The sequence below is a fragment of the Rhineura floridana genome, chromosome 1, assembly GCF_030035675.1.
Source record: "Rhineura floridana isolate rRhiFlo1 chromosome 1, rRhiFlo1.hap2, whole genome shotgun sequence".
In the NCBI taxonomy this organism is placed as follows: Eukaryota; Metazoa; Chordata; class Lepidosauria; order Squamata; family Rhineuridae; genus Rhineura; species Rhineura floridana.
The window spans coordinates 106150650-106177975 of NC_084480.1; the positions used below are offsets into that span (position 1 = coordinate 106150650).

A 27326-nucleotide genomic window follows, 5' to 3' on the forward strand; every position below is an offset into this window, starting at 1 on the left:
AACATCTCTAAAGAAGTCTCTAATTCACCATTTAAGCACCCAACTCATCACTAGATTGCAAAACACTGAAAAAACAAACTTCACTGGTAATGTAATCTGTCGTAGGAGAAGAGATGACATGGTCCTTTCACTTTTTTGTGAGGATTTGTTTCTTATTTGGGTCATAATATACAGAATATACCCAGAATCACTAAACACTGCTCCTGATCTTTAATAGATGTTTTTACTTGTAATGAAAAGTATCTTCTAATATTTTCTCAGCGCTGGCATAAATATGAATGTTTAAAGAGGTGAGAAATTCTATACCTCATGAAGTTACTTCATGAATTGTTCAATTTAATATTTTTCTCTTAATAAAAAAGTAAGAATTTTCTTCTTTCATTATTTATTTTGATTTGTTTCATGCTTTATTCCAAAGACTCAGAGTGATGGCAATTTATTTTTTAAAAAACAACAGCTGTAGGAAATAGGTCAGGGTGACAGATTTGCCAGGGCTAACCAGAGAGCTTCATGATCGAGCATAGCTTTAAACGGCTTTCATCTCTGACATTTAGACTGCATTATTTAATAGAGAATTGTATGTTATATATATTTTTAAAAATTATGGGCTGGATTCAGATGGAACATTAGCTGAACTAATTAGTTCCCATAGAACCAAGTCATGAGTTAATTTCAGTCCCATTGCTTTCAATGGGAATTTAGCTGATCGACTGCACAATCCTAACTAACCATGTCTACTCAAAAGTGAATCCTATTGAACTCAAATAGAGTTGCAGTTACCTGGGAATAAGCCCATTGAATTCAATAGAACTTACTTTTGAGTAGACATAGTTAGGAATGTGCTGTTAGAAAAAGTATGGGTTGAATCTATATTTTCTTTCTGTAGAATAAAGCCCTCTATTTAAAAAATCCAGTCTAAATGTCAGAGATGACTAACATCCTATTTATTTCAATGGGATTTAAATTCAATTAATTTAGGCTGGATCCAATCCTATATATCTATATGACTTCTAATGAAGCCATCAGGAGTATTTAAATGTATTTTCTATGTCAATGTCTAAATGTAAAACTGCTATATACTTAATATCCTCTCAATTAAGGATGAAGGTATTATCAAAGTTCAAAGGTATTATCAAAGTGGATTCCAAAGTTCATTTGGTGTGGACAATTTTCTCAGACTCATTACCTCCCAATGCAAATAGCAGCTTGAGGGGAACAATGTCAGGACTGCAGCAGGAAAATAAAGGACTAAACTCCCCCTGCCCACCAATAATGATCACACACACACACAACATGGCTGATGCACATTAAACATAGATGGATTTCATGTAATGTCTAATTTGGCATTCAGAATGGGAATAAGTAAAGGACAGTATCTGCTTCTAGATGAGCAACCAGATGCATATCTAATTTATGTATGCAGTTTCTAAAAGGAGAATATCCACTATGCTCCAAGGAGTTTCCATGACTATCCAACACTATGGTGCAGAAAAGCAGAAATTGCCACATAAATAATTTTGCACATCTTTTCTATTAATGTTTCTTACACAGTATATTACACTTAACACTTTCTAACTGGTATGGTTCATGGAATATAGTAACAATCAAAGAAAAACTGAATCATATCCTTTGTCAACACAGAAACTGGCAGCTGCTCTCCAGGGTTTCAGACATGGGTTTTCCCCAATCCTACTTGGAAATGGCGGTGATTGAACCTGACACCTTCTGCATACAAAAACAGATCCTCGGCATCAGGAACTAAAGTGGTGACCTCCAGATGTTGTTGGGCTACAACTCCCATAATTTCTGACCACTGGCCATACTGGCTGGGGCTGATGGGAATTTTAATCCAACAGCATCTGAAGGATACCACATTGGCTACCTGTGCTGTACAACTAAGCTACAGGTCTTCCCCCAACATTAGGAGAATCAGGACTCAAGAAATCAGAACTAATGGAAACTTAACTTTAGTTGTGCTAATTACTCATTAATCTGGACCATCTACGTGAATAGTTGACAACATTCCAGAGAAATTAATTTTGGAACAATGGCTGGATAAATCATAAGAACATAAGAAGAGCCTGCTGGATCAGACCAATGACCAATCTAGTCTAGTTTCCTGTTCTCATAGTGGCCAGCCAGATGCCTATGGAAAGCCAGAAACAGGATCCAAAAGCAAAAGCACTCCCCCCTCCTGTGGTTTCTAGCAACTGATCTTCAGAAGCATACTGCCTCCAACCGTGGAGACAGAGCACAGCCATTGATACCCATATTCTCCATGTATTTGTCTCATCTTCTTTTAAACCCGTCCATGGTGGCCATGATTGCCTCCTGTGGGAGCAAATTCTATACTTTAAATATGCACTGTGTGAATAAGTGCTTTCTTTTGTCTGTCTTGAATCTTCCAACATTCAACTTCATTGAATGTCTATGAGTTCTAGTGTTGAGAGGGAGAAAAACTTTTCTCTATCTACTTTCTTCATGCCATGCATAATTTTATACACTTCTGTTATCTCACCTTCTGCTCACCTTTTCCCCAAATGCTGCAACCTTTCCTCATAGGAGAGTTGCTCTACCCCCTTGATCATTTTGGTTGCCCCTTTCTGAACCTTTTCCAATTCTACAGTATCTTTTTTGAGGTGAGGCAACCAAAGTGTATACAGTATTCAAAATGTGATCATACCATAGATTTGTAGTCACACTGTCTGAAGATACTGAACAGGAATACAATAAAAGTAGTATGAAAAGCTGTCATACCCCAGAAAACAAACAAACCTGGAAACATTTAGCAAAATATAGGTCACAATTTATTTAAAACTTGAACGAAAGCACAGTTGTAATCATGTATGCCATATATGTAGATATTGTACACTTTCGTGGAAACTGGACCATATTTGTGTTTTCAGATTTGTTCAGATGAATGCTCCCTTTATATAAAAAATGCCATTAACTAATTCAGTTTGCAGACCACCCTCTCCCTGCCCCTCTTTCTTACAGTGTACTTTCTAAAGCGCTATGTGATTTTTAAAAATTTCAGTCACTGTGCTCTCAAACTCCCATATGAGAACAAAGACCCTGATATAGATGAAACAGTAAATGAAAATACTTTTTTCGATTAAAAGTTATAGATTTCCGCCCCAGCCCTTTCTAAGCAAATAATCTCTGTTCTTACCAAATTCATCATTAAGAGTGTGATCTCTCGGAAGGATGGATTGTGAATTTCCAATATTTCCTCCGCCGACAAACCAGTTCACATTGGGGTTCCAGCGGTTCATAAAACCACACAGATGATTTTCTTCAAAATTACATTCTGCAGTTGCAAAGAATGTCATTGAAACTCTGAGAACGCAGTGTGCAAGCATTCACTGCACAGTATTCCTAAACATCTGATGCACTAGCTAAAATCAGTACAGTGTATTGATTTGTAAAAAAATGTAAATATTAATATAACTTTTCTATTTTGTTCACAAAGATATACAAATATTCCACATTCAACCTCTTTTCTCACCTGCTACCATCATCACATACCCATTAAACGTTAAACCAAACTGTCAGTTGACAGATATAATAGAAAAGAGGGAAGGAACAGACCGGGGGTGTGTGTGTCAAAAATCAAGTGAGCCATGCAAAGGACCACAGGGAATTAAGTTTCAAAGAGCCACAAGTGCTCTGACCTAATACTAAGAAAGTAATAGCACTTCTGGAATAGGACCACAGGCCTGTCTAGTCCAACATCTGGTCACACAGTGGCCGACCAGATGTCTATTGGTGCAACAAAACCTGAGCACCACAGCACTCTCCCAACTTGTGATTCTCAGCAACTGCTATACAGACATACTGCCTTCTGTACTGGAGACAGTACACAATCAGTGAGAGGTAGCAAATTCCAGAGTTTAACTATGTGGTGTATGAAGTACTTCCTTTATGCTATCAGATTTGGTGCTAGTAACCCATATAATAACCACCACATGTTCTTTGACTGCAAGGTCTCAAGAAGTCCTCTGTCTGCTTTCCAGTATGTGGAGAGTTTCATTCTTTCCCATGCTGCAGGATATGTTGTTTGGCTATCAATAGTGTATTTTATTTTTTCAGTCTACACCCAGCTACAAATCTTATCAGCAGTAATGAATGGAAGCAAATCTGTACGTTCATATGTCCATAAGCTCTGGTGTTTGTTTTTTGTAAGCACTATTTTTTAGTACACATTGCTTTTAAAAGTATAATTACGTATAGTGGCTTGTTACTTTTTCCAGTTTTACAAAGGATTACCTGAGGTTCAGACTACACAGAGAATCAGAGGCAGAGCTGGAATTTGACACCAAATTTCCAAATTCCCAGTTCAAGATTCTCAACTAGAGAGTCTAAATGGGGCTAAAAAGTGGAATTTGGTTCTAAATCTGCTATTCTAGTCAGTCAGCGCCAACTTGATACCTTATCTCAACGGATAAATATCTGGCAAAACCAACCACTGCTAAAGAGTACCCAATCTGTTCTGCTGCAGTCTAGCACCTGCACAAACCAATGACTCCACCAAATAAATCAGTCACTAGAGATGTTTTGCATGTGTGCTATCTGTGCAGATCAGTTCTTCCCTGCCTCTATTCTGACTTTTCTGCCACTGTCATCAATCTTTTGCGCCATCATTAGTTGCATGAAGCTGATCTGGAATAATTGCTACATCCTGGATATTTTGCTGTAGCAACATTGCACTGGTGCAATGTCCCCCGGACAGAAGATCATAATCACGCTCTTGTATATAAATACACATCAGTTACTCAGGTTGCGATTAATAAAATGTTAGTTACAATACCTTGACTTTGTTGTGGATTTTTAAAAATACTGCTGCTATAATAAACTGCAATTAAAACAATCTTAAGAAATATGTTTAAGTTATATCAGTATGAATTAATGTTCCTGTTACAAGTAGTTTCACAATTAAGACCAAATTCTCATTTTAGCTAGTGGCAATTATTTAAAAAGTCACCTACCTATACAGTAGCCAGTACTTATTTTAATTTCAAAAATGGCTATGCTGGCAAAAATATCTCTTCCCAATACACCTTCTAGCACAATCTACAAAATGAGCAAAACACACAACATTAGTACTAATATTTTTCATGACATTTATTAAATTTAAGGAACCAAAAGTAGTTTGTGGAGACTGCAATGCCTCTCCTTCTTCCAATACTCTCTTGAAGAATAAGCCTACGAAGGGCAGTGTCTTCAGATAGTAGAGACCATGAATATCTGTTCAGATTATATGTGTATGAGAAAAATCATTGCTCATGATCTCACAATTATTTCACACTAGTAGACCACATCTGTGACCACAAGTGGCCTCATTTACTTTCAAAATTGATTCTGGCGAAAGAAAGAAAATTGGCATTTTCAAAATCTGCAAAAAAAATTGCATATAAACCTTAATGAAGTCAGTCAAAGGTAAAAGCGGGAAGGAATCCTGTTTGCATTCCAATGAATAAGCTTTGATTTTCCATTATGATTTTCTTGGTGGCTGCTGCAACTTCCTGACAGTGGTCTTGCTCAGAAAAATATTTTTAGAAATCTAACAATTACTGTAGCTCCTTTTACGTTCATTAGGGTACAATGAATGCATTAGGGGGGACAGCAGGCCCTGACCTCCACACTGGATGGCACAGCCTGCCAACATGATGCTTACCCCACACCCACATCTGTTCAATATACACTAATGTAAACTATATTCAAGCAAACAACTGCTATGCTTACTTTGTACTTGTCTATACTGTTTCTTATATCTAGACTGGCTATGAGCCAGCTCTCTGAGCGCTCAGTTGTTGTCCATAGCAAATTGTCAAAACTTTCACTTTCCACCCTTAGATACAGGTTTAAGGCTGTAGGATCTACTGGTAACTCTGAAGATGTTGCAATTTGATATATAAGTCTAATACAGCTCCACTCTTCTGTATAGAGGTCAGGACCGAGCAGTACAGCTGTGTCACCATTTGTTCCCTGTGAGGTATCCACAGAAATGTAATGACCTGGAAATGCAGAAACAAAATTGGATTATTAATTGGAAAACTATGTGTGACATTCACCATTAAATCTGAAGACAGGCTGGATTTCCCCCTGCCCCTTTTTTTAAAAAAGACACACACACACTTATTCAACTTAAGTGTATGTGCATGCATGCACATCTTAAAAAAAACTTTTATGATCACTCAGCATGGTAATAAACATGTATCTCCCAGCAATTTTGCATGTCTAGAAGGTTCCAGGGAAACATGTGCATGCTACCCTTCCTATATGATGCGTACATCTATCTTAAGACACAAATTAATTCACCATATTTATGACTACAATGCTAAGCATGCTTAAAAACAGTGAGTCCCACTGAGGTTACCAGGACTCGCTTGTCAGCAAACGTGCTTAAGATTGCACTGCATGAGTAACAGCAGAAACAGTCCAAATCAAAAAGGGAGCCAGAAGTCATGTTGCCTGATATATAAACTATAAATCTGTAATGGCTTCTCCATATAGTGTGTTCTCTTTCCAACAGAACTAGGGCAGTGTGTCACCGTGGAGAACATATGTCCTATACCAAAGGACGACATGCTCTATCCTTTGCTGGCAAAAAGCTCTCTCAGGATAGTTGCCAGCTAGCACAGTTAGTTTTACAGCTTCCCTCCAGGCCAAAATAAAGAGAGCCAAAGTAAAGCAAAGAATCAAGGGACCAATACAATCATTCTAATCCCCATTACAACAAGGAATCCAGTTAACAACACAGCACTTGAAACATGTTTTGATAGGCAGATTTCAGTTGAATCATTCTCAAAATAAATTTGGAAGTACCATTAGACAGAACAGAATTCTCTGCGCTAGCCTTTCCCAAACTTTGGGTCCCCAGATGCTGCTGGACTAGAATTCCCATCATTCCTGACCATTGGCCATGTTGGCTGGGGCTGATGGGAGTTGTAGTCCAACAACATCTGAGGACCCAAGGGCTGGGCTATGCAGTGGAGCGAAAGCTTTCCCAGAGATACCACAAGCCATGTTTTGTGCCTATCCTGTGGAGCGCCACAACATGGGAACCTTTTTCGGGAACCTCCACATGATGATTGTAACATTTCAATCAGTCTTTATTCCCACAGTTTTTGTGAAACACACTTCAAAGTAAGCCTGTAACTCCAGGCACACACTTAACTGGCACATATAAACTCCATTTCAATAAATGGATTTTTTTTTCTTTACGATGTATTTTGGAATGGAATATGAGGACTGAAATCCAAAATTCAGTTAGGATCCAAAAGCTGGAAAAGACAAATGGCAAGAGATATTTTTAATCCTAAATAGAATTTTAAAAGATAATTCCGTTATGCAATAATCAGTTAACATTCAATTTAAAACAAAGTAAGTATTCCAAAATAATCTTGCTTCTACCCAAGATCAACATATGATTATCAAGGCAGTATATACTTCAAAGCCCATACTGCAATTGTAGGTTAGAATTAGTCCTATTTTTGCTTTGGGCATATGAGGACGCTTCCCCGTAGACACAAACCATGACATTCCACATTTCTGGTATGTTCACAACAGCACCACAAACTGAATTATATCTAAGTGGAGACCTCAAACCAGCAAGTGCAGGATTTAAATGATTTGTTCACTCTAAGTAGTATAGCATTTTCTCTCTCTCATAAAGGGCCATTTGTTTAAAAATGTCATTGGGCGTCTCCTATTTAAATGTCAATGCCACAATAGATTTTATTTTTTCCCTCCTCAAAATACAGTGGCTCTCAACTGAATAGCACATTTAATTAGAAACAAGCTATATCATCAATCTGCTAAACCAGAACAAATGCAGATGAACTTTGATGCTCTAAAGTTATGGTAAATATATAAAAACTTTGTTCTGCATAGAGATAGTGTTGCTTTACACACTTCCCTTTTCTCTTTCATAATCACCTGAAAGACTGGGAAATACAAGCGGAGATCTACAAAATCTGATTATTGTGCACCACAGAGTCAAATGGATTTGCTCAATTTATTGATTGATTGATTGCATTTGTATACCGCCCCATAGCCAAAGCTCTCTGGGCGGTTTACAGCAATTAAAAACATTAAAAACAAATATACAAATCTAAAAACACATTTTTTAAAAAGCAATTTAAAAACACATGCTAAAATGCCTGGGAGAAGAGTGAAGTCTTGACGTGGTGCCGAAAAGATAACAGTGTTGGTGCCAGGCGCACCTTGTCAGAAAGATCATTCCATAATTTGGGGGCCACCACTGAGAAAGCCCTCTCCCTTGTTGCCATCCTCCGAGCTTCCCTCAGAGTAAGCACCTGGAGGAGGGCCTTTGATGTTGAGCGTAGTACTGTATACGGGTTGGTTCATGTTGGGAGAGGCAGTCCATCAGGTGTTGTGGTCCTTAACAGTTATTTAAATGTTACTAAACTAACAGCATGACAATTGTTAATGTGACTGTAATCCAGAAATGCATTTCTGCAGCATTTCAGATAATTTGAAAAAAGTAATTAACCTTGGTGTTTTCAAATCCAAAGCTCAATTTATTATGGAACATCATTTAAAAATGAATATATAAAAGTAAGAAATTAAGTCATACAACAGGAATTATAGCAAAAACAAAAGCAAATCTGTAAATAACATGAAAAGAAAAAATACAGCTCTCTCTCACACACAAAATAGAGTACAAATCATTTGGGAAAACTGAGAATGCCTGCAAGCTCCTACTAATGTAAACAGCTGGAACTATAACCACAGCCATGCTCCAGTTTTCTTGGTGTCTGAAAGGAGCTGTTCCATAAAGCCAAAAGCATTGCAGTTAGCAGATTCAAAAGCAGAGGAATGAAAGGAAGGTGGGGAGAAGAGTTTGTCACAGCAACCAGCTTTGAAATCAATAGGGCTAGTTGACAAATTAGTTTTTCTTATATGCAAGCAGCTACCCACTTCCCCCCTCAGCCACACATGTCTATGGTTACTTGCACAGTTACAACCAGAGCTTTTTTTCTGACAGTAGTCACTGGCAGTTCTTTCTTTACTCCCCTTACAGGCATTTTGTGCTGGCACCCATGGTACTTTTATTAAGATATGAATACCTCATTTTTACCAAAAGAGCATTGCTATAGCATTCTTGTCATCACTGTAGCTAGAAAACGTTCCACAGCAATCAGCTGACAGACATCTTGTGCAGTCTAGTTTGCCAGTTTGACTGCTTGCATTTTGAACAATGTACATACAAAAATATAGCTCTGCTTATAGTAAACACTTGTCTGTGGCATTAAGAGTAGCCAACTTTTTCTCAACTGCATCCAATAATTTAATTCAATTATTGTAATAAGTTATAACTAGAGTTATAACTTTACTACAAATAAACCTCTCCCCCCAGTATTCAGCTAGCTCCATTTAAGAAGCAAGTATTGCTGTCTCTTCCTTAGTTACACTTACAAAACTTATTAAGCCTATATATTTAATATCTTCCATGCATTAAAGTACTGTCCTCTAATGTGCAGAGGATGGCAGTATTTTTCTGCCTGTTGGAGAAAGGAAAATATGAGGCATTCTTTCAACAGCAGCAGTAAACATATAAGCTGGCTCTATCATTATATATACGCACCAGCAGAAAGTGTTCTGTGAATGGTGAAAAAACATAAGCAAACATAATCTAAAAGTATTAAACTTGCATTTCTAACATCTAATAGTATCAACTTAATTATCTATTTAATCTTGAATTATTTTTATGCATAATCTTGTATCATTTGTACACAAATGAATATTGGGCCCCTTTTGAACAAAGATTTCCACTTCTGAACAAAGATTTTCATGTCTAATTGTCCCATGGATATTAACCCAAGTTCAACCTGAAATAGGCAGTCCCAGATTACTAGCCCAAATGTTTTATATAGGTCATACGTATTTTTCAGTAAACAAATTTTCCCATAATTTTCAATATTTGCTAAAAGTTAATACAAGTTGTAGTCCAACATCTGGAGGGCCATAGATTCTCCATCCATTGTTTAAGCCAAATAAGATTTAATTAATCATTTTAAGAAAATAAATTATCTGGACATATTAATACCAAAGAGAACAACAACTGTGTAATATCAGTAATCTCGGGGGGAGGGGGTACTATAGGCAATATCCTATCTTGAAATCTGTAGAAAATTTCCCTCTCCCATTGTGGAAAGACCCCAGCATTGCCCAACCTTATAATGGTCCCTTGAAGTTAATTTCTATGCCTGCAAATTCTTAGATGATTGCTTGGATTTTCCAGATATTAAAGGATTTTGTGCCTCTGGTTGACAGTCAGATTCTCATTTCTGGTTGCAGCTGTTCTTGGAAGTCTCCTTAAAGGAAACTGCAAGAAATATCTGGTCTGTGCAGTAAATTCCAAGTTTTGTGGCCACAACGTGGGATGTTTAAACCATATCAAACATTCAGAAAGCAGTAAAGAAGAATACTGGTGACTCAGAAAAAAATTAGTAATCCTGTCTTCTCAACTAAAATTCTAATAAATCTCTTCTCTGGATAGAACAACTCAGTTTTGAAATCAGGTAAATATTTGCAGAGTTGATACATTTTAGCTTTTTTTAAAAATGCCATTCTAACTCTTTCTTCCTCAACTAATTGTCTCATATATTACCCCCAATAGGAATTATAAATGTAACTGATTCTGGAAATGCAGTTTCATAGACATATGAAAACATATCTCAATTACAGATTACAGTAGAGCCCTGCTTATACGGCGGGTTAGGGACCAGGCCCCTGCCGTAAAGCGGAAATCGCCATAAAGCGGAACCCATTGACTTTAATGGGTCGCGTCACGCGAAAATGCTACAAAATCGGCTTTAAAACGGGGAATTTCCCTTATTGAAAGCCACCGCATCAGCAGAACGCCGGAAAGCAGGGCCCTACTGTACTCCTAATTGCCAGTATTTGTGTGGTCTTTCATTAAAAGCAGTCTGTTGCAGTATATTTCTGGGACAACTCCTTAGGGCAAAAGTTATATTAGTCTATAAAATAAATCACTGTGATAATGTACATTTCCAACAGCAAACCAAGATCAGATCACTAGTTTGGTATCTGACTCAAAACAAAAGATATAAATTGGAACAAACATCTTGTGTAATGAAAATCAGAGTTTGTGAGATCTACACATAAAAACACATTCATAGCTGTACTATCTAATGTTCCATAGTCAAAATTCTCCCACTAGGGTTATGGCCATGACTTTATATTTATTATTTTATTTATATCTCGCCCTTTCTCCCAGCAGGAGCCCAGGGTGGCACTTATGGTGATATCACAAAGATTTTTAAAGTGGAAGGACCACATATTATCTATTCATGGCCCCAATCAAAATGTAGTTAGTTACAGTTACAAAAGGGTTGCTCCTGCTCTAGCACCAACCCTGTAAGGTAGCTCAGAAGCAGCACGGCTGTTCCTTTCTCTCTCTAATGCCACCACCAGCTTATGTGTCACCTAGGCAAGGGGTGTGGGATTTTCACTGCCTTGCAGTGGTCTCCTTGGGAGTAGGGAAACAAGCTGAATTCCAAGCCTCTGGTTTGGCAACTTCAGCTCATCTTCCCTGCTGCTCTCTTTAATAACCAGAAGCATAGTCTAAGCAATGTGGAAGGACAACAGCCACTGAGTTCGTTCCAAGACCAGTACAGCCTAGGAAACCAATCCAGCAGTTAATTCAAAAGGAGTATATGTAAAAAGGAAGAGGGGAAGAAACAGTGAGTATGCGCACCAAAACTGAAATTCAACACTATACCAGAATATTGGTCTAATTATTCCTACACTAGCCCAAACCAAAATTTCAAAACTTATTCTCAATGGTCACCATTGGCATTGGCAGTTTCAGGCATCAGTTGCCTGTTGGGGAGATCAGGAAGGGCAAAGACTGTTTGGCAACAGTTATCTTTTAAAGAGTATCAGACTCAGGTGGGTCTTGATCGACAGGTGGCTGAGTCTGGCCAATCACAAGTCAATCATGACTGTCAGGGAGGTAGATGGGATATCAACAGAGTAAACTATTGCTGGTTTTCTCCATCTTCATGCCATAACAGCATGTTTTCTGGAGGGATTGGGAATTGGAGGCACTGTATTACAGTGGTTCCATTCCTTTCTCTCTGACAGGTACCAACAGGTAGCGTTGGGGGAGGAGGTATCAGACCCTTGGCCTCTCAATTGTGGTGTGCCACAGGGCTCTATCCTCTCTCCCATGCTATTTAACATCTATATGAAGCCGCTGGGAGCAATCATCAGGAGATTTGGGCTGCAGTGTCATCAATATGCGGATGACACTCAGCTCTATCTCTCGTTTAAATCTTCACCAGAGTTGGCTGTGGAGACCTTGTCCAACTGCCTGGAATCCGTGAGTGGATGGATGGGAAGGAACAAGCTGAAGTTGAACCCTGATAAAACCGAGGTACTACTTGTGGGGGACAAGAGAAGGTTGGGTGACATTGACCTGAAGTTCAATGGGGTGAGTTTACCCCTAAAGGACCAGGTCCGCAGCCTTGGGGTTGTGCTTGATTCCAGGCTGTCCATGGAGGCTCAGATTTCGGCAGTGAGCCGGGCAGCCTGGTACCAACTACACCTCATACGAAGGTTGCAACCCTACCTTCCTGTTCATCAGCTCCCACTGGTGGTACACGCCCTGATCACCTCTCGTTTGGACTACTGTAATGCGCTCTACGTGGGGTTACCCTTGAAAACGGTCCGGAAATTACAACTGATACAAAATGCGGCGGCTCGACTACTTACGAATAGTCGCCGCCGAGATCACATCACACCAGTGTTGTTTGACCTACACTGGCTTCCAGTTGTTTTCCGAGCCCAATTCAAGGTGTTGGTATTGACCTTTAAATCCCTATACGGTTTCGGCCCAGTTTATCTCACGGAGCGCCTTCAATGCCACCAATTATGCCACCCGACAAGATCGGCCACACAGGGCCTTCTCTCAATCCTGCCAACAAAAACAGCCAGATTGGCAGGTACAAGAGAGAGGGCATTCTCAGTGGCGGCCCCCACTCTTTGGAACTCCCTCCCACAAGATCTCCGTTATGCCTCTTCCCTAAATGTATTTCGGAAAGCCTTAAAGACCTGGCTTTTTCAGCAGGCCTTCGGGGTATCCGGGGAGGGTTAATTGATATAATTGTAATGCCTCCTACCCAGTTTTAATATTGTTGTTGTAGATCTATTGCTTTTATTGTATTACTGTATTTTATTAATTGTATTTTAATAATTTTGTAAGTCGCCTAGAGTGGCCATTGGCCAGATAGGCGACGAAGAAATTAAATTTATTATTATTATTATTTATTATTCAAGGGAAGACATGACCTCTCTGCTAAGGCAGAAAATAGAGAACAAGAGATTCTGGGGGATCCTACAGTCATAGGATGGTATTCAATGAATGCATCACCTTAGCACAAGAATTTTCTTTTGTGCAACGAAATGTTTCACCCCTCCCCTCCCCCACACACCCTGCACCCTCCCAAAATCTGCTCTGGAAGGTTGGGGAAACCCCTAGGCCAGATTTAGGAGAGGAGAGGGCGGAAGCTCCATTATGCAAATGCAAATCCTTGCACTGACGGGACCATGACAACACTATGTTAGATACAACTAATTACCAGCAGTTATCAGGGAATAGGCTCTATTGAACTCAATGGGGCTGGCTTCTGAGTAGACACAGAATCATAGAATCATAGAGTTGGAAGGGGCCTATAAGGCCATCAAGTCTAACCCCCTGCTCAATGCAGGAATCCAAATTAAAGCATATCCAGAAGGTAGCTGTCCAGCTGCCTCTTAAATGCCTCCAGTGTAGGAAAGCCCACGACCTCTCTAGATAATTGGTTCCATTGTCACACCACTCTAACAGTTAGGAAGTTGTTCCTGATGTTCAGTCAAAATCTGGCTTCCTGCAACTCGAGCCCATTATTCCACGTTCTGCACTCTGGGACGATTGAGAAGAGATCCTGGCCCTTCTCTCTAGGGTAACCTTTTGAACAGTGCTATCACATTTCCCCTCAGTATTCTGCCAAGGCTACACATGCCCATTTCTTTCAGTCTCTCTTCATAGGGCTTTGTTTCCAGTCCCCTGATCATCCTCATTGCCCTCCTCTGAACCTGTTCCAGTTTGTCTGCATCCTTCTTAAAGTGCAGTGTCCAGAACTGGATGCAGTACTCAAGATGAGGCCTAACAGGTGCCGAATAGAAGGGAACTAATACTTCACACAATTTGGAAACTATACTTCTGTTAAAACAGCCTAAAATAGCATTTGCCTTTTTTGCAGCCACATCACACTTTTGGCTCATATTCAGCTTGTGATCGACAACAATCCCAAGATCCTTCTTGCATGTAGTATTGCTGAGCAATGTATCTTATAACTGTGCATTTGGTTTCCTTTTCCTAGAACTTTGCACTTATCCCTGTTAAAATTCATTCTGTTTTTTTAGCTCAATGTTCTAGCCTATCAAAATCCTATCAAAATATCATGGACCACTTTGTCAAAAGCTTTGCTGAAGTCAAGATACATTATGTCCACAGCATTCCCACAGTCTATCAGGGAGGTTACCCAATCAAAAAATGACATAAGATTAGTCTGGCAGGATTTGTTCTTGATGGATCCATGTTGGCTTCTAGTAATCACTGCCTTGTTCTCAAGGTGCTTACAGATTCACCGCTTCATAATCTGCTCTAGAATTTTCCGAGGGATTGATGTCAGGCTGACTGGTCTGCAGTTCCCAGGTGCTTCCCTTTTGTCCTTTTTGAAGATAGGGACAACAGTAGCCCTCCTCCAGTCATCTGGCACTTCACCCGTCCTCCACGATTTTGCAAAGATTAGATAGACAGTGGTTCCCAAGAGTTCTTCAGCCAGTTTCTTCAATACTCTAGGATGCAGTTCATCAGGCCCTGCAGATTTGAACTCGTTCAAAGTGATTAGGTATTCTTTGATCATTTGTCTATCAATCTCAAGCTGCAATCATGTCCCTTCAGCTTCACGTTTCCCAGGAGAGTCACAGACCATCTTTTGGGAGAAGACTGAGCCAAAGTAAAAATTGAGCACTTCTGCCTTTTCTTTGTTATCTGTAATCATTTTGCTATCCTCACTGAGTACCACAATTTCTCTGTCTTTTTACTGTGGATGTACCTAAAGAGAGCTTTTTGTTGCTTTTGACATCTCTTGCTAACCTCAGCTCATTCTCAATTTTAGCCTTCCTGACACCATCCCTGCAATTTTGTGCTACCTGTCTGTATTCTTCCTTTGTGACCTGGCCTTCCTTCCACTTCCTGTGTGTGTCCTTTTATGTTTTCAGGTCATCTCTAAGCTTTTTGTGAAGCCACATTGGCTTCTTCTGCTGTCTTCCCCCCTTTTTACATTGTTGGAATTGTTTGCTACTTTGTCTTTAGAACTTCCTTTTTTAGAAACTCCCACCCATCTTGGATTCCTTTTCTCATTAGGGTTGCTTGCCATGGAACCTTACTTACCATTGTTCTGAGTTTATTAGAATCAGCTTTCCTAAAGTCCAGGGTATGCGTATGGCTACTCTGAGCTTTTGCTTCCTTTAAAATCAAGAACTCAAGTATAGTGTGGTCACTTTCCCCCAGAGTTCCCGTAACTGCCACTTCATCCACCAAGTCAACTTTATTGCTTAGAATCAAGTCAAGGATAGCTGATCCTCTCAAGTTGCTTCCTCCACATTCTGTAGGAGAAAGTTATCTCCAACACAAGTCAGAAATTTCTTGGAGGGACCATGTTTGGCAGAAACTATGTATAAATATACAATATACATGCAATGGAGACATGCATTGGAAAACCAGTGGGATACGTTAATTACAACACACAAGTTCCACAGGTTTCAATCAGGCAAAAATTAGTCATGACTAGCTGGCTTGGAAGCCATGTTACAAATGTCTCATTTCATATCCTGCTTGGTCATTGAATGTGTCCATATAAACTGCCAGAAGATTATAAAGATTGGCAACAGCACATAGAAACTGAGGCAGCAAACCTAACAAACCATGCAAAGAGACATTTTTCCAGCATCCAAATGGTACATGCCATTCATTCTCTTTGTTTATCTTTGGCCAAGGATAAAAGAAATTAAGAAGTGTAACATATATTTAAAACTATGATGTACTTGCATGGTTACTTTAAACAATGCCTTAAATAGATAAAGGGTAATTTTAAGCTGAGATGTGTTTTAAGAGGAGAGACAATTGCAAATTATACCTTTAAATAAAAGGATACGAGGATTTTTAAAATCCATTTTGGGGGGCTGAGAAGGTAGCTGAAGGGAAACATGGAGAGTCCTCATACTTTCTTAGGCCTCTAATGTACCATACAATATTCAAAACAGTTTTTAAGAATATGAAGTTCTTTAGTCCTGTACTAGAAACTTTTAATAAAAGGAATAAATGACAAGAGAACTTTTAATAAGTGGAAAATCCAACGTTTATAAATTAACAAGAACATCTATTTGGTACTTTTATACAAATAACAGAAACAAATCTGAAATTGACTAAATTGAACTCTTGCATTTGCTTAAAGCCTCATTATTTTTCCGTGTATGGATTATCTACTGCTGAATCATTAATATCCAAAGGGCTCAAATGCTATAGGTTCGGTATCCAGCACTGTCACACAAACAGACATTTTATAGATATGATTGTTGTTTACACAGAATTACAGTGACAGAGGCTACCTGTGATGCACACAAACGCATGTAAATTGAAAACTCCCATCTCAGTCTTATGCATGTTTTCCCCCCAGAACTATGTTCCACACACCTATTAAGCAAACATGTACAGAATTTACAGCTCATGGCAATCAAGGCTCTGATAATGGGGATTTTTCCACTACCTATCTTATCTGTCTATATAGCAGGTCATGTATCCTTCTCAGTCTATTTAATTCTCCCATTGATTCCATCCACCCTGCAGGTTAAAGGCTTCATTTACATCCATCATAATTGGAGGAAGAGGAGACAAGAATGAAAATTAGAGTTGCAACTCATTACTTATCTTGGATTAGGTTCTGCATTATCTTATCAGGGGGTCCATTCCACACAACATAGGAAGTGGACCTTTAGCATTGTGGCGCCTACCCTTTGGAATTCCCTCCCCTTAAATGTTAGACAGGCACCATCTCGGTTATCTTTTTGGCACCTACTGAAGACCTTCCTCTTTCAACAAGCCCTTTAAGTAGAGACCTTATTCCAGCCTGCGTCTGTGTTGGAATTGCTTTTTAAGATGTTTTTAAAGCTTTGTTGTTGTTTTTAAAAAAGATGTTTTGTTTTAATATATTTTAATATCTGTTTTATAGTGTCTTTAGTGTTTTTGTTTGCCACCCTAGGCTCCTACTGGGAGGAAGGGTGGGATATAAATTTAATTATTTTATTATCAACAACAACAACAACAACAACAACAAATCTTCAACAAGGTGTTTTATCCACTAAGAGGCACTCCATGAATTCATAGACCAACTGTCCCAACTTGGGATGTGAAGAAGTAAGTTGCCTCCTATGAAAGTTCATGTCATTCTATAATAAAAGGCTTAATAGTCTCTAAATGCAATGAAACACATTTTTCTTTATCATACTTATATTAAATAAATAACAAATAATAAAGCGATTTTTAAAATTAGAGATGTCTTAAGTATTGCTGAACAACATCCCATAAACAACCATGGAGAGAGAGAAACTTCATAGTCAGCACTTCACTGTACTGCAAACATTGATCAAGTCATTCCTCAGTAATGGCCTATTGGGGGATCAGACAGATTTAAGTAGGCTGACTTGTTTATTGCTTCAGAAGCATGAAGAGCTAATCACAACTTCAGGGAGCCATTGGCAATCTACAGAATAGCTTGCAATAGAGTAGTAGGCCCACATAAAATCACTGCCCTTTTTTTCTTTAAATATTTTTTCAAAAGGTAACTACTATCTCAGATCATCTACATCAGGGGTTCCAAAAGTGTGGTCTATGGACCACCAGTAGTGTGAGAGCTTCATGAGGTAATCTGTGGTATGTCTTTAAAAATATAATTAAAAAACATACAGCACCAAGCACAGCATATTAAAATTGCTATAACAGACAGAAAGATCACTATGGTCTGCCAAGACCCTCAGCAGTTTTCAAATGGTCCATGGCTGAGTTGATTCAATTTCAATCAAATTGATTTAAATCGCTTCTCTGAAGGACTCGGTTTTAGTGATTTAAATCGGTGTAAATCATTATCAGGTAATAGTCTATTTAATCATTTTCTGTATTACATTATTGATTAATATAATCTTAATACATATTCAGAGATGTAGGTTTCATTAGAAATTTGAAGTATAGTGAGGAATACTGGCTTCAGAGCATAGACAGTATGAACCAAAATGTTAGAAAATGAAGAAAAAAACTCAGTTACTTGAGGGCTGCGCTGCTTGAAATACATTCTGCCATAGGTGTAATGGTGGTATTTCAATGAAGGCTTAAGGAGAGCACATACACAAGATGAGAAAAGCAACCCAAGGGATTAATGGAATGTATTTTATCAAAGCCTTTTGAGTACCATATTTTTTTCAAGCAAACATAAGAATTCAATTCGTTGAGAAGCCCATTCAAAAGCTATGGCCAAGGCAGTCCTTAAGAAAAACAAAATGACCAAAAAATTTTTACTAACCTGAAGATCCTCGATGTTCAGACACACTCCCTTCATTATCTTCAAAGTAGGAGCACTTCTCATAATAATGCTGTTTCATTTGGGCAACAAGACTTTGCATTTCTTTGTTGCACTGTTTACATTTTGCACGTATACCTGTTTTACCCACAGCAGATACAGAGACAAAATATTTCCAAATGGGATCTCTTTTACTGCCTGCTGCTGCCATACTAGGTATTTTCCTTCTACACTGGAGGATACAAGCTGCTGAAGTTTCCTTAAGAGTCAGGACTGCATGAATATATTCTGTTCACTTTTGGTTTCACTTTCTATTCCCCTCCCCTATCACTTGTATTTATATCCAAACTCCTCCTCCTTGTTCAGATCTGCTCCATCTCCCCAAATTCTCTATTCATTGACCTCTATCCTTGCACTTAGAGAGAGGCTTGGCAGAGAGAGAGAAACGGAGAGCGTGCACTTCATGTACACCACCTGCAGTAGAACGGTTCCGATTATCTCCCATCTCTGTAAACTGCTGTTAACATATTCATAGAATATAATTAGAAGTTGTATAATTAGTATTCATGATATTTGACCTAGAACATTCATTTACTGATTGTTTTAAGAAAATTTGAAATCTGATTTAAACTTTAAAATCTGATTTTTTAAAAATTAAAAAATCACTGACTTTTATCAACCCTAGTCTATGGGGAAAAAGTGTGGAAACCACTAATCTACACATTACATAGAATGAGGTAGCAAACTAACAGTAGATCGCAGGACTGTACCATTTGCAGATACCACTGTATCCTGCAGGTGGGATAAAATATTTTTAAATGCTCCCCCACTTTAAAAACTCCCAACAAATACCAGCACACTGAGGACACAGCATTACTAAACATTTCACTGTAACTTACTACACAAATTGAGGTTTTTATATGAGTTAAAATTTTGTTACTCAGACATCCCACTGTTATGCCTGAGTACCGCTCTAGCCAATTGCCTCCGTTATGTACATGAAATTATCCTGTTATGTATATGGAACTAATAATCTTTTGTAAACTGCATTGGGAGGGCTTTGCCCTGAAAGGCAGCATATAACTAAATCCCACAGAGTTAAATGAATCTTACTCTGCAGTGTGTTCACAGGATTGCAACTTAAAAGTAGGCTTATGTTTGCATGCACCTTTCAGTGGTATGTTAGGTTGCTTCTATAGTGGCCCTTTTCTCTAGAATTGCATCCTTTGTTCACTCATCCCTTATGAAGCATCCAGATGATGTCATTGGCATTCCAGTGCTTCTCAGTGTATTCTATGTTAGCCTAATAGATTTTTGCAGATATGTGTTGTGTGAAACGTATGCTTTTTATTCTACTTCCCTCTAATTGTGGAAAAACAATGGCTCAGGAGAGCTAAAAGCACTCTCCTGTAGAAGTAACTTTACCATATGCATGTTACTAGAAAATATCACACTTTGAAAAGACTACTAACATTGAAGTCCTTTCCTAGGTATGTTTACCCAGAAGCAAATCCCGATGTGTTCAGTGGAGTTTCTCTCTCTCTCTCTCTCTCTCTCCCTCTCTCTCTCTCTCTCTCTCTCTCTCTCTCTTTTTTTATCCCGTTCTTCCTCCCAGCAGGAGCCCAGGGCAGCAAAAAAAAAGCACTAAAAACACTTTAAAACATCATAAAAACGCTTTAAAATACATTAAAACAAAGCACCTTTAAAAACATTTTTTTAAAAAAAGCTTTCAAGACTTCTTAAAAAAAGTTAAAACGTTTTTTTTAAAAAAGAAGGTTTAAAAACATTAAAAAGCAATTCTAACACAGACGCAGACTGGGATAAGATCTCAACTTAAAAGTTTTGTTGAAAGAGGAAGGTCTTCAATAGGCAGATGACAGTGATGGTGACTGTCTATTATTCAAGGGGAGGGAATTCCACAGGGTAGGATCACCTATGTTGTGCAGATGGACCTCCTGATAAGATGGTATCTGCAGGAGGCCCTCACCTGCAGAGCGCAGTGATCGACTGGATATATAAGGGGTAAGACAGTCTTTCAGGTATCCTGGTCCCAAGCTGTATAGGGCTTTGAACACCAAAATCAGAATCTTGAACTTGGCCCGGTAGCAAATGGGCAGCCAGCGCAATTCTTTCAGCAATGGGGTGACATGTTGGCAATACCTGCCCCAGTGTGCAGTCCCACCACCGCATTTTGCACCAGCTGCAGCTAAGCAGCGATAAAGCAGCCGAAGCTCTGGTCACGGCCGGAGTTCAATTCCAACGGAAGGAGGAAGTCGAATCTCCGGTAAAAGGGGTCGAGGTCCACTCAGCCTTCCATCCATCTGTGGTCGGTAAAATGAGTACCCAGCATATGCTGGGGGTATAGAAAGGCCGGGGAAGGAACTGGCAATCCCACCCCATATGTACGGTCTGCCTAGTAAACATTGCAAGACGTCAGCCTAAGAGTCAGAAACTACTCGCACTATAAGTGCGGGGACACCTTTACCTTTGCAGCTTCCAGACCAACCTCAAAGACAGCCCCACATAGAGTGCATTACAGTAATCCAGCCTTGAGGTTACCAGTGGATGGACAACAGCGGTCAGGCTATCCTGGTCCAGAAACGGCTGCAGCTGTCTTACCAGCCGAAGCTGGTAAAAGGCACTCCTATCCACTGTCACCTGGGTCTCTAGCGACAAAGACAGTTCCAGGAGCACCACCAGACTACGAACCTGCTCTTTCAGAGGGAGTATAACCCTATCCAAAGCAGGCAACTGACCAATTATCCGAACTCAGGAACCACCAACCCACAGCACCTCCATCTTGCTAAGATTCAGAGTCAGTTTATTGGCCCTCATCCAGCCCACCACCAAGTCCAGGCAGCGGTCCAGGGCTTGCATGGCCTCTCCTGATTCAGATGTTGCAGAGAAATAGAGCTGTGTATCATCAGTGTACTGCTGACACCTCACCCCAAATCTGATGACCGCTCCCAAGGGCTTCATATAGATGTTAAACAGCATGGGGGACAAGATGGTACCCTGCGGCACCCCACAGCACAGCTGCCAGGGGGCCAAAAGACAATCACCCAATGCTATTCTCTGAAAATGACCATAGAGATAGGATCGGAACCACTGTAAAACAGTGCCTCCAATACCCATCTCACCAAGAGAGCCCAAAAGGATACCATGATCAATGGCATCAAAAGCCTCTGAGAGATCAAGTAAGAGTAACAGAGTTGCACTCCCCCTGTCCTTCTCCCGACAGAGGTCATCCATCAGGGCAACCAGGGACGATTCAGTCCCATAACCAGGCCTGAACCCAGACTCAAATGGGTCAAGATAATCTGTTTCATCCAAGAGTACTTGCAATTGCTGTGCCACAACCCTCTCAATCACCTTCCCTAAGAAGGGGGTATTAGCGACCAGCTGACAATTGTCACAGACCAATAGGCCCAGGGTGGGCTTTTTCAGGAGCAGTCGGATCACCACCTCTTTCAGGGCGGTTGGAACCACTCCCTCCCGCAATAATGCATAGACCACATCCTGGATCCACTCAGTCAAGCCCCCGTGGCAAGCTTTAATAAGCCAAGAAGGGCACGGGTTGAGAGGACATGTTGCTGGCTGCATCATCGCAAGCACCTTGTCTACGTCATCAGGCTGCATTAACTGAAACTGTTCCCAAGAAGTTGCAGCAGACGTTGCACTGGACATCTCATTGAGGACTACAGTAGATGTGGATGGAGCATCAAGACTGCTATGGAGGAAAGCAACTTTACCCTCAAAGTGTCTTGCAGACAATTCACAGTGGGCCTCCGAAGGGTCTAAAACTCCATTTCCTGGAGTTGATGTCACCAGATCCCTGACAGTACGGCAAAGCTCCACTGGACAGCTACTTGAGGATGCTATGGGGGCAGAGAAGTGGGCCTTCCTAGCCACCCTCACCACCACACAAGAGGCATGGTTATGTTTTACTCATGCCCGATTGGCCTCACAGCACGTCTTTCACCACTTGCGCTCTAGCCGTCATCCAGCCTATTTCATTGCCCTTAGCTCACTGATGTACCAAGGTGCAAACTGGGCTCCACAATGCTGGAGAGGGCACTCGGGGACAACCGTGTCAAGAGCCTGACTTGCCTCGCTGTTCCACAGCATGACAAGGGCTTCAACAGGGTCATCTGCTCTATCTACTGGGAACTCCCAGGTTTATGTCTGTAAGTATGTTCAGGATTGTCATTTTGGAGAGAAGTGCACACACAAAGTCAACAAAAGATATGGTAAAAATTCTTCAGTGTAATTGTCGGCAAAGTCTCTTACATACAACATTAAGAACAAAACACTTTTGACTTTCTTGATAACTTGTGTATATATTGTAAGTTTTCTCTAAAAGCTCATCACTGATCTTTTTCTTCTCGCTGTTTCTTCTTCAGCTGCTAGAAGAATAAGTACTCATTTCTAATTTGATCTCTTTCTATTCAGCATTGGATATATATTTCATTATTATGCATTTCGTGTACAATCTCTGTCTGTGAATACATTTGCCTAGTGTTTTTGAAACAGTGGTCCAGGGAACTCAGAGTGTCTTGGCACATGTGGCACCTTCCATGGCATATGAATTGATTTGGAAAAGCTTAACAGAAGGCAGAATGTTTGAAAACCACAGTATTAGACATTCTGTTCACTGTCCACAAGAAATGGTGTGTAAAATTTTAAGATGTCAGCAAGAAAAAAAACGTTTTGACAATGAAGCATCATTTTGTGTTATTACAGCCATGCACTAAGATCTCTCCTTGTCCTCATACAAGATAATTGTAGCGAAAAGCCCTTTTTAAAATAGAAATTACAATCATAACTATCCTGGCTTAACACTTAGTTTAAAATAAGCACCGAAGTAGTTATATTTAGGGAACAATCTATTACTGATTTTAAAAAAAACCTCATGTTTCCATTCAATTGCATAAATATACTCTTATGAGAAAAATATGAACCTGCAAAATATATGTGGGAATAAATTCCAAAATCCCTATTAACGTTGCTATGACCAGACATCTGTTATTTGCAACTACATACCTTAAAATATCACACATAACTGACCTAACTACACTTAAATAAATGGGACTGGTTTACATTAAAGTGCACCAGTTTAAATGGAAAATTTACATGATCGTAATTTTCATCTGATTACAAAGAACATTTCTAGCATTTTATAATTAACACAGCACTTTTAATGTAAGGGCTTAGTAAGCCTGATGTTATCCATCCCCACTATAACCCTGCAGAGGCAATAATAAGGGTCAAACTACATGTGATATTAATCATGTTGCTTTGCCTTAAGTGTGGAGAGGTGTTGAAAAACAGCCAGTGCATACAGCCACAGAATCAGGATTCGGGGGTAGGGGACCTTTAACCATTTAACCAATCCAGATCAAGCCCTTTGGGTGGGAAACTGATGATAAGAAATGACAAGAAGTCTAGTAAGGCCAAGGCCAAAGCATTTGCTTTCAGTTGAAGGCAAGCAGTCCATAATAAAAACAGTCAAGTACTACTGATGGGCTACAAATACAATAGCCCATGTAGGGCTACTGTACACATTACAATAACAATACCAGCTCCATGTTTAAAATTTATTAACTGCTGGGATTCTTTTTTGCATTATTCTCAGGCCTTCTCACGCTATGAATGCACCTCCCTGGACCACTTTACATACCAGACTGGGCAGCTGTTCTGATCTCTATTTCAGTCTTCTTTTGGGATGTCTACCTCAGCTGCCCTCAGTTGTGGGCCTCTGGGAAGGACACGGAAGGGGAAACTGTGTTTTAAAATGGCCCATTCAGGAAAGTTCTTACTTTAGCCTTAGCAAAATGATGGACAGAAGGCAGCTGAGGATCAGCAAAGCAGCTCAGTTCCCATTTTGGCTTATTTAAAAAGTGTAGAAGAAGGAAAAAATATAATCAGCAAAGTTGCTGAGAAGAGAAAAACAGTCACCTTATCTCTGCTCCATTTCAATTCAGAGAAAATACTGGAAAATTCTATTTGCCTTCTGTACAACTCTTCAAGGTTCAGGTGCCATCTCCCACGAAAATGGCACAGAAGGAAGAATTCTGCTATATGGAGCTTTTCCAGCCTTTCAAGGGCTATGGACTATGATGGGAAAAGTGTACTCAATATGGAATTCTTTTTAGTTACCTATGCTGATGGGTTCAGTACTATGTTTTTTTAATTTATTTGATCAATCTATATAAATCAAGTGATCAAGAAAGTAAATTTTATTTCATCAGCCTGGTTCCTAGTTAATACCCTATGACTTTACACCAAAAAGTCATTTGTGTGAACTCTATGAATTCTTTGAAGGTGAACAAATGTCATAATTATTTTATATTTGTAAACATGTTATTGTTCTCTGATCTTTGACCAATGGCAGCACTGATGTGCTCTATCAAGCCTATTGTGCACTGGCCTTAATACTTTAGATAATACTTCTACCTCTGTGACCCGGAAGCATCTTTGTGGTTCTATTATCAAATGTGGTCCGACATCCAGCTGCCATTGCTCAGATTCTACCTTTGGGTTTCCATCAACCATTACTGCCATCAAACTAGGCTGCTTACAAGAAGGGACTTTGATGCTGCTGGGGATTTGATAGTTTTAGTTTATATTTTATTTTGGAATTTTTTATCCCACCCTTGATCATTCTTGATCCCAGGGTGGGTTACAAATGTATGAAAACAGTAAATACAATGCATAAAAGCATAACAGTACACAGGAGGAACAGATCAAACCAATATTCCAAACATATCAAAATCCATAAAACCAGCAAATACTGTAGACTGTTCCATAAACTCTCAGAACCTAAAACCTCAGGAAAATAATTAAGGTCTGAGCAGAGGCCAAAAAGATAACATCATAGGTGCCAGCTGAACATCCAGAGTGAGGCCATTCCACATTCGGGGCACGACTGCCAAGAAAGCCTGTTCTCATGTCAGCGCATTATGCTGCAATAGCCTGGAATGCACTGTTGTAAGCCACCCTGACAACTTGGTTATAAATACTTACAATAAAATAAATTAGAATAAAAAAGGCTATGTAGTTTTCTCATTCTGCTTTTGTTTATTAGGATGCTCCAGAACAAGCAAATATTACCTAAGTTGGTAAGAGTAGTACTCCACAGCTAATTATGCGAGTCTAAGAAAAAAATTAGACAATCTCCAGATACAACAGGAACACCAGAACCTTACCTAAAAGTTCACATGTCAGTGAAAACCACCTCCTGCATGTGTGTGGTGAAAACCAAAGTAGAAAAAGCCAAAGAGTGATTTATGTTACCTAGGAAATTCAGTGTCAATTATTATATTAGGAGAAACCAACTCAAGAGTCTTCTGTGCAAGAACCAATGGAATGATATAAGCTGCTGTTGATTTCATTTCTAACTAATCACACTTCTTATGGTGAGAAAGATTTGTTCCAAAAAGGAATAAAGCACAGGACTACATATAGAATACATTTTATACTTTCTTTAAACCTAAACTGCCTGTGAAAAATGCACAGTTTTTTCTTTAGCCCCATTTTCTCAGAATTGCCAAGGGATATTTACCACATCCTATTCTTAAAACAGATCATCCTTGCGCTGATCTGTGTAGTGGGATTCTCAATAATATCTACAGGGACTAAGCAAAAATGGCCCAGTCAGTCAAGCTACTTAATTTACAGAGCAATCCAATTGCCAGGGAATTGGCGGAAAGGGGGCTGGTGGAGGAACAGCCAGTGCACAAGCTGGCCAGGAAACACTGGCTCCGACAAACAGGCCACCTGGGCAGGAAGTGCTCCTCGTAGACCTAAATATAATTTTTTTAAAAAAATTACACCCCCAGCCAAAATTTGCAGAGGGATTGGTACCCAGGGAAGGGGTCTGAATGCGAGAAGGCTCTTGCTTAAGTCCCCCCTGCAACCTCCTCCACCATGCCTCCAGAACTCCCTGGTTCAGGGCTTCTGCTGGCCCCCCACCCAGGCTTGCCATCCCTGACGGACCCCGGCAGCACCAGCAGGCTCCTGGCAAAGCCACATCTCTGCCATGGCAGAGGGCTGTTGCTGGGAGTCTCCTGGTGCAGCTGACGCTCCACAACATCCAGCTTACCCCAACCTGGCGGAAAGCCGAGTTGGATTGCTCCCTTAATCTTCAACCAGTCCTATGACTAATTTCCCAAGGTAGGCACGTTAAGAAAGAATGAACTGGGGGAGTAGGGTTGCCAGGTCAGAAGCATCCCAAAACCTGAGATTTTAGGGGCAGGCCCAACTGATGTCATGGGGCAGGCCTGAGTGATGTCATGGGGTGGGCCCAAGTGATGTCATTAAGCATGATAGATTAAGCATCAACCACAGTTGCTTGGAGCGTACAATTAAAAAAAAATCTGACTGGAAATTAAGCTAGACATCTTAGCTAAAAGATGGAGCCTGGGTAGGGAACATTTAATTTAGCCTACTTGCTTTCAGGAGTAAAGATGGATGCCCCTGAAGGCTGCAATTCTAAACACACGTACTAAGGAACTAAGCCCCCATAGAACTCCACAGGACTTACTTCTGAGTAGATATAGTTCGGATTGTGCTGTTGGTAAAGCTTGACTAGGGATCCTCTGCAAAGACATCCATAACCAAGCAGGGTTGGCAACCCCCTGCCTGGAATGCCCT

General features: G+C 39.9%; 1 protein-coding gene across 3 annotated transcripts in view; it reads right to left on the minus strand.

The window, feature by feature from the left end:
• MAMDC2 (MAM domain containing 2) overlaps positions 1 to 27326 on the minus strand; it is an 82945-nt gene that overhangs the window by 41204 nt on the left and 14415 nt on the right. For all 3 annotated transcript variants that reach the window (XR_009762863.1, XM_061628264.1, XM_061628275.1), the window contains exons 3-5: positions 5746 to 6017; positions 4989 to 5073; positions 3173 to 3310 (exon numbers count right to left, since the gene is read on the minus strand). Coding sequence is in view for 2 of the 3 variants with exons in the window: in XM_061628264.1 (XP_061484248.1) it covers positions 3173 to 3310; positions 4989 to 5073; positions 5746 to 6017 (495 nt within the window). In the remaining variant the exon portion in view is untranslated. The remainder of the gene's footprint in view (positions 1 to 3172; positions 3311 to 4988; positions 5074 to 5745; positions 6018 to 27326) is intronic.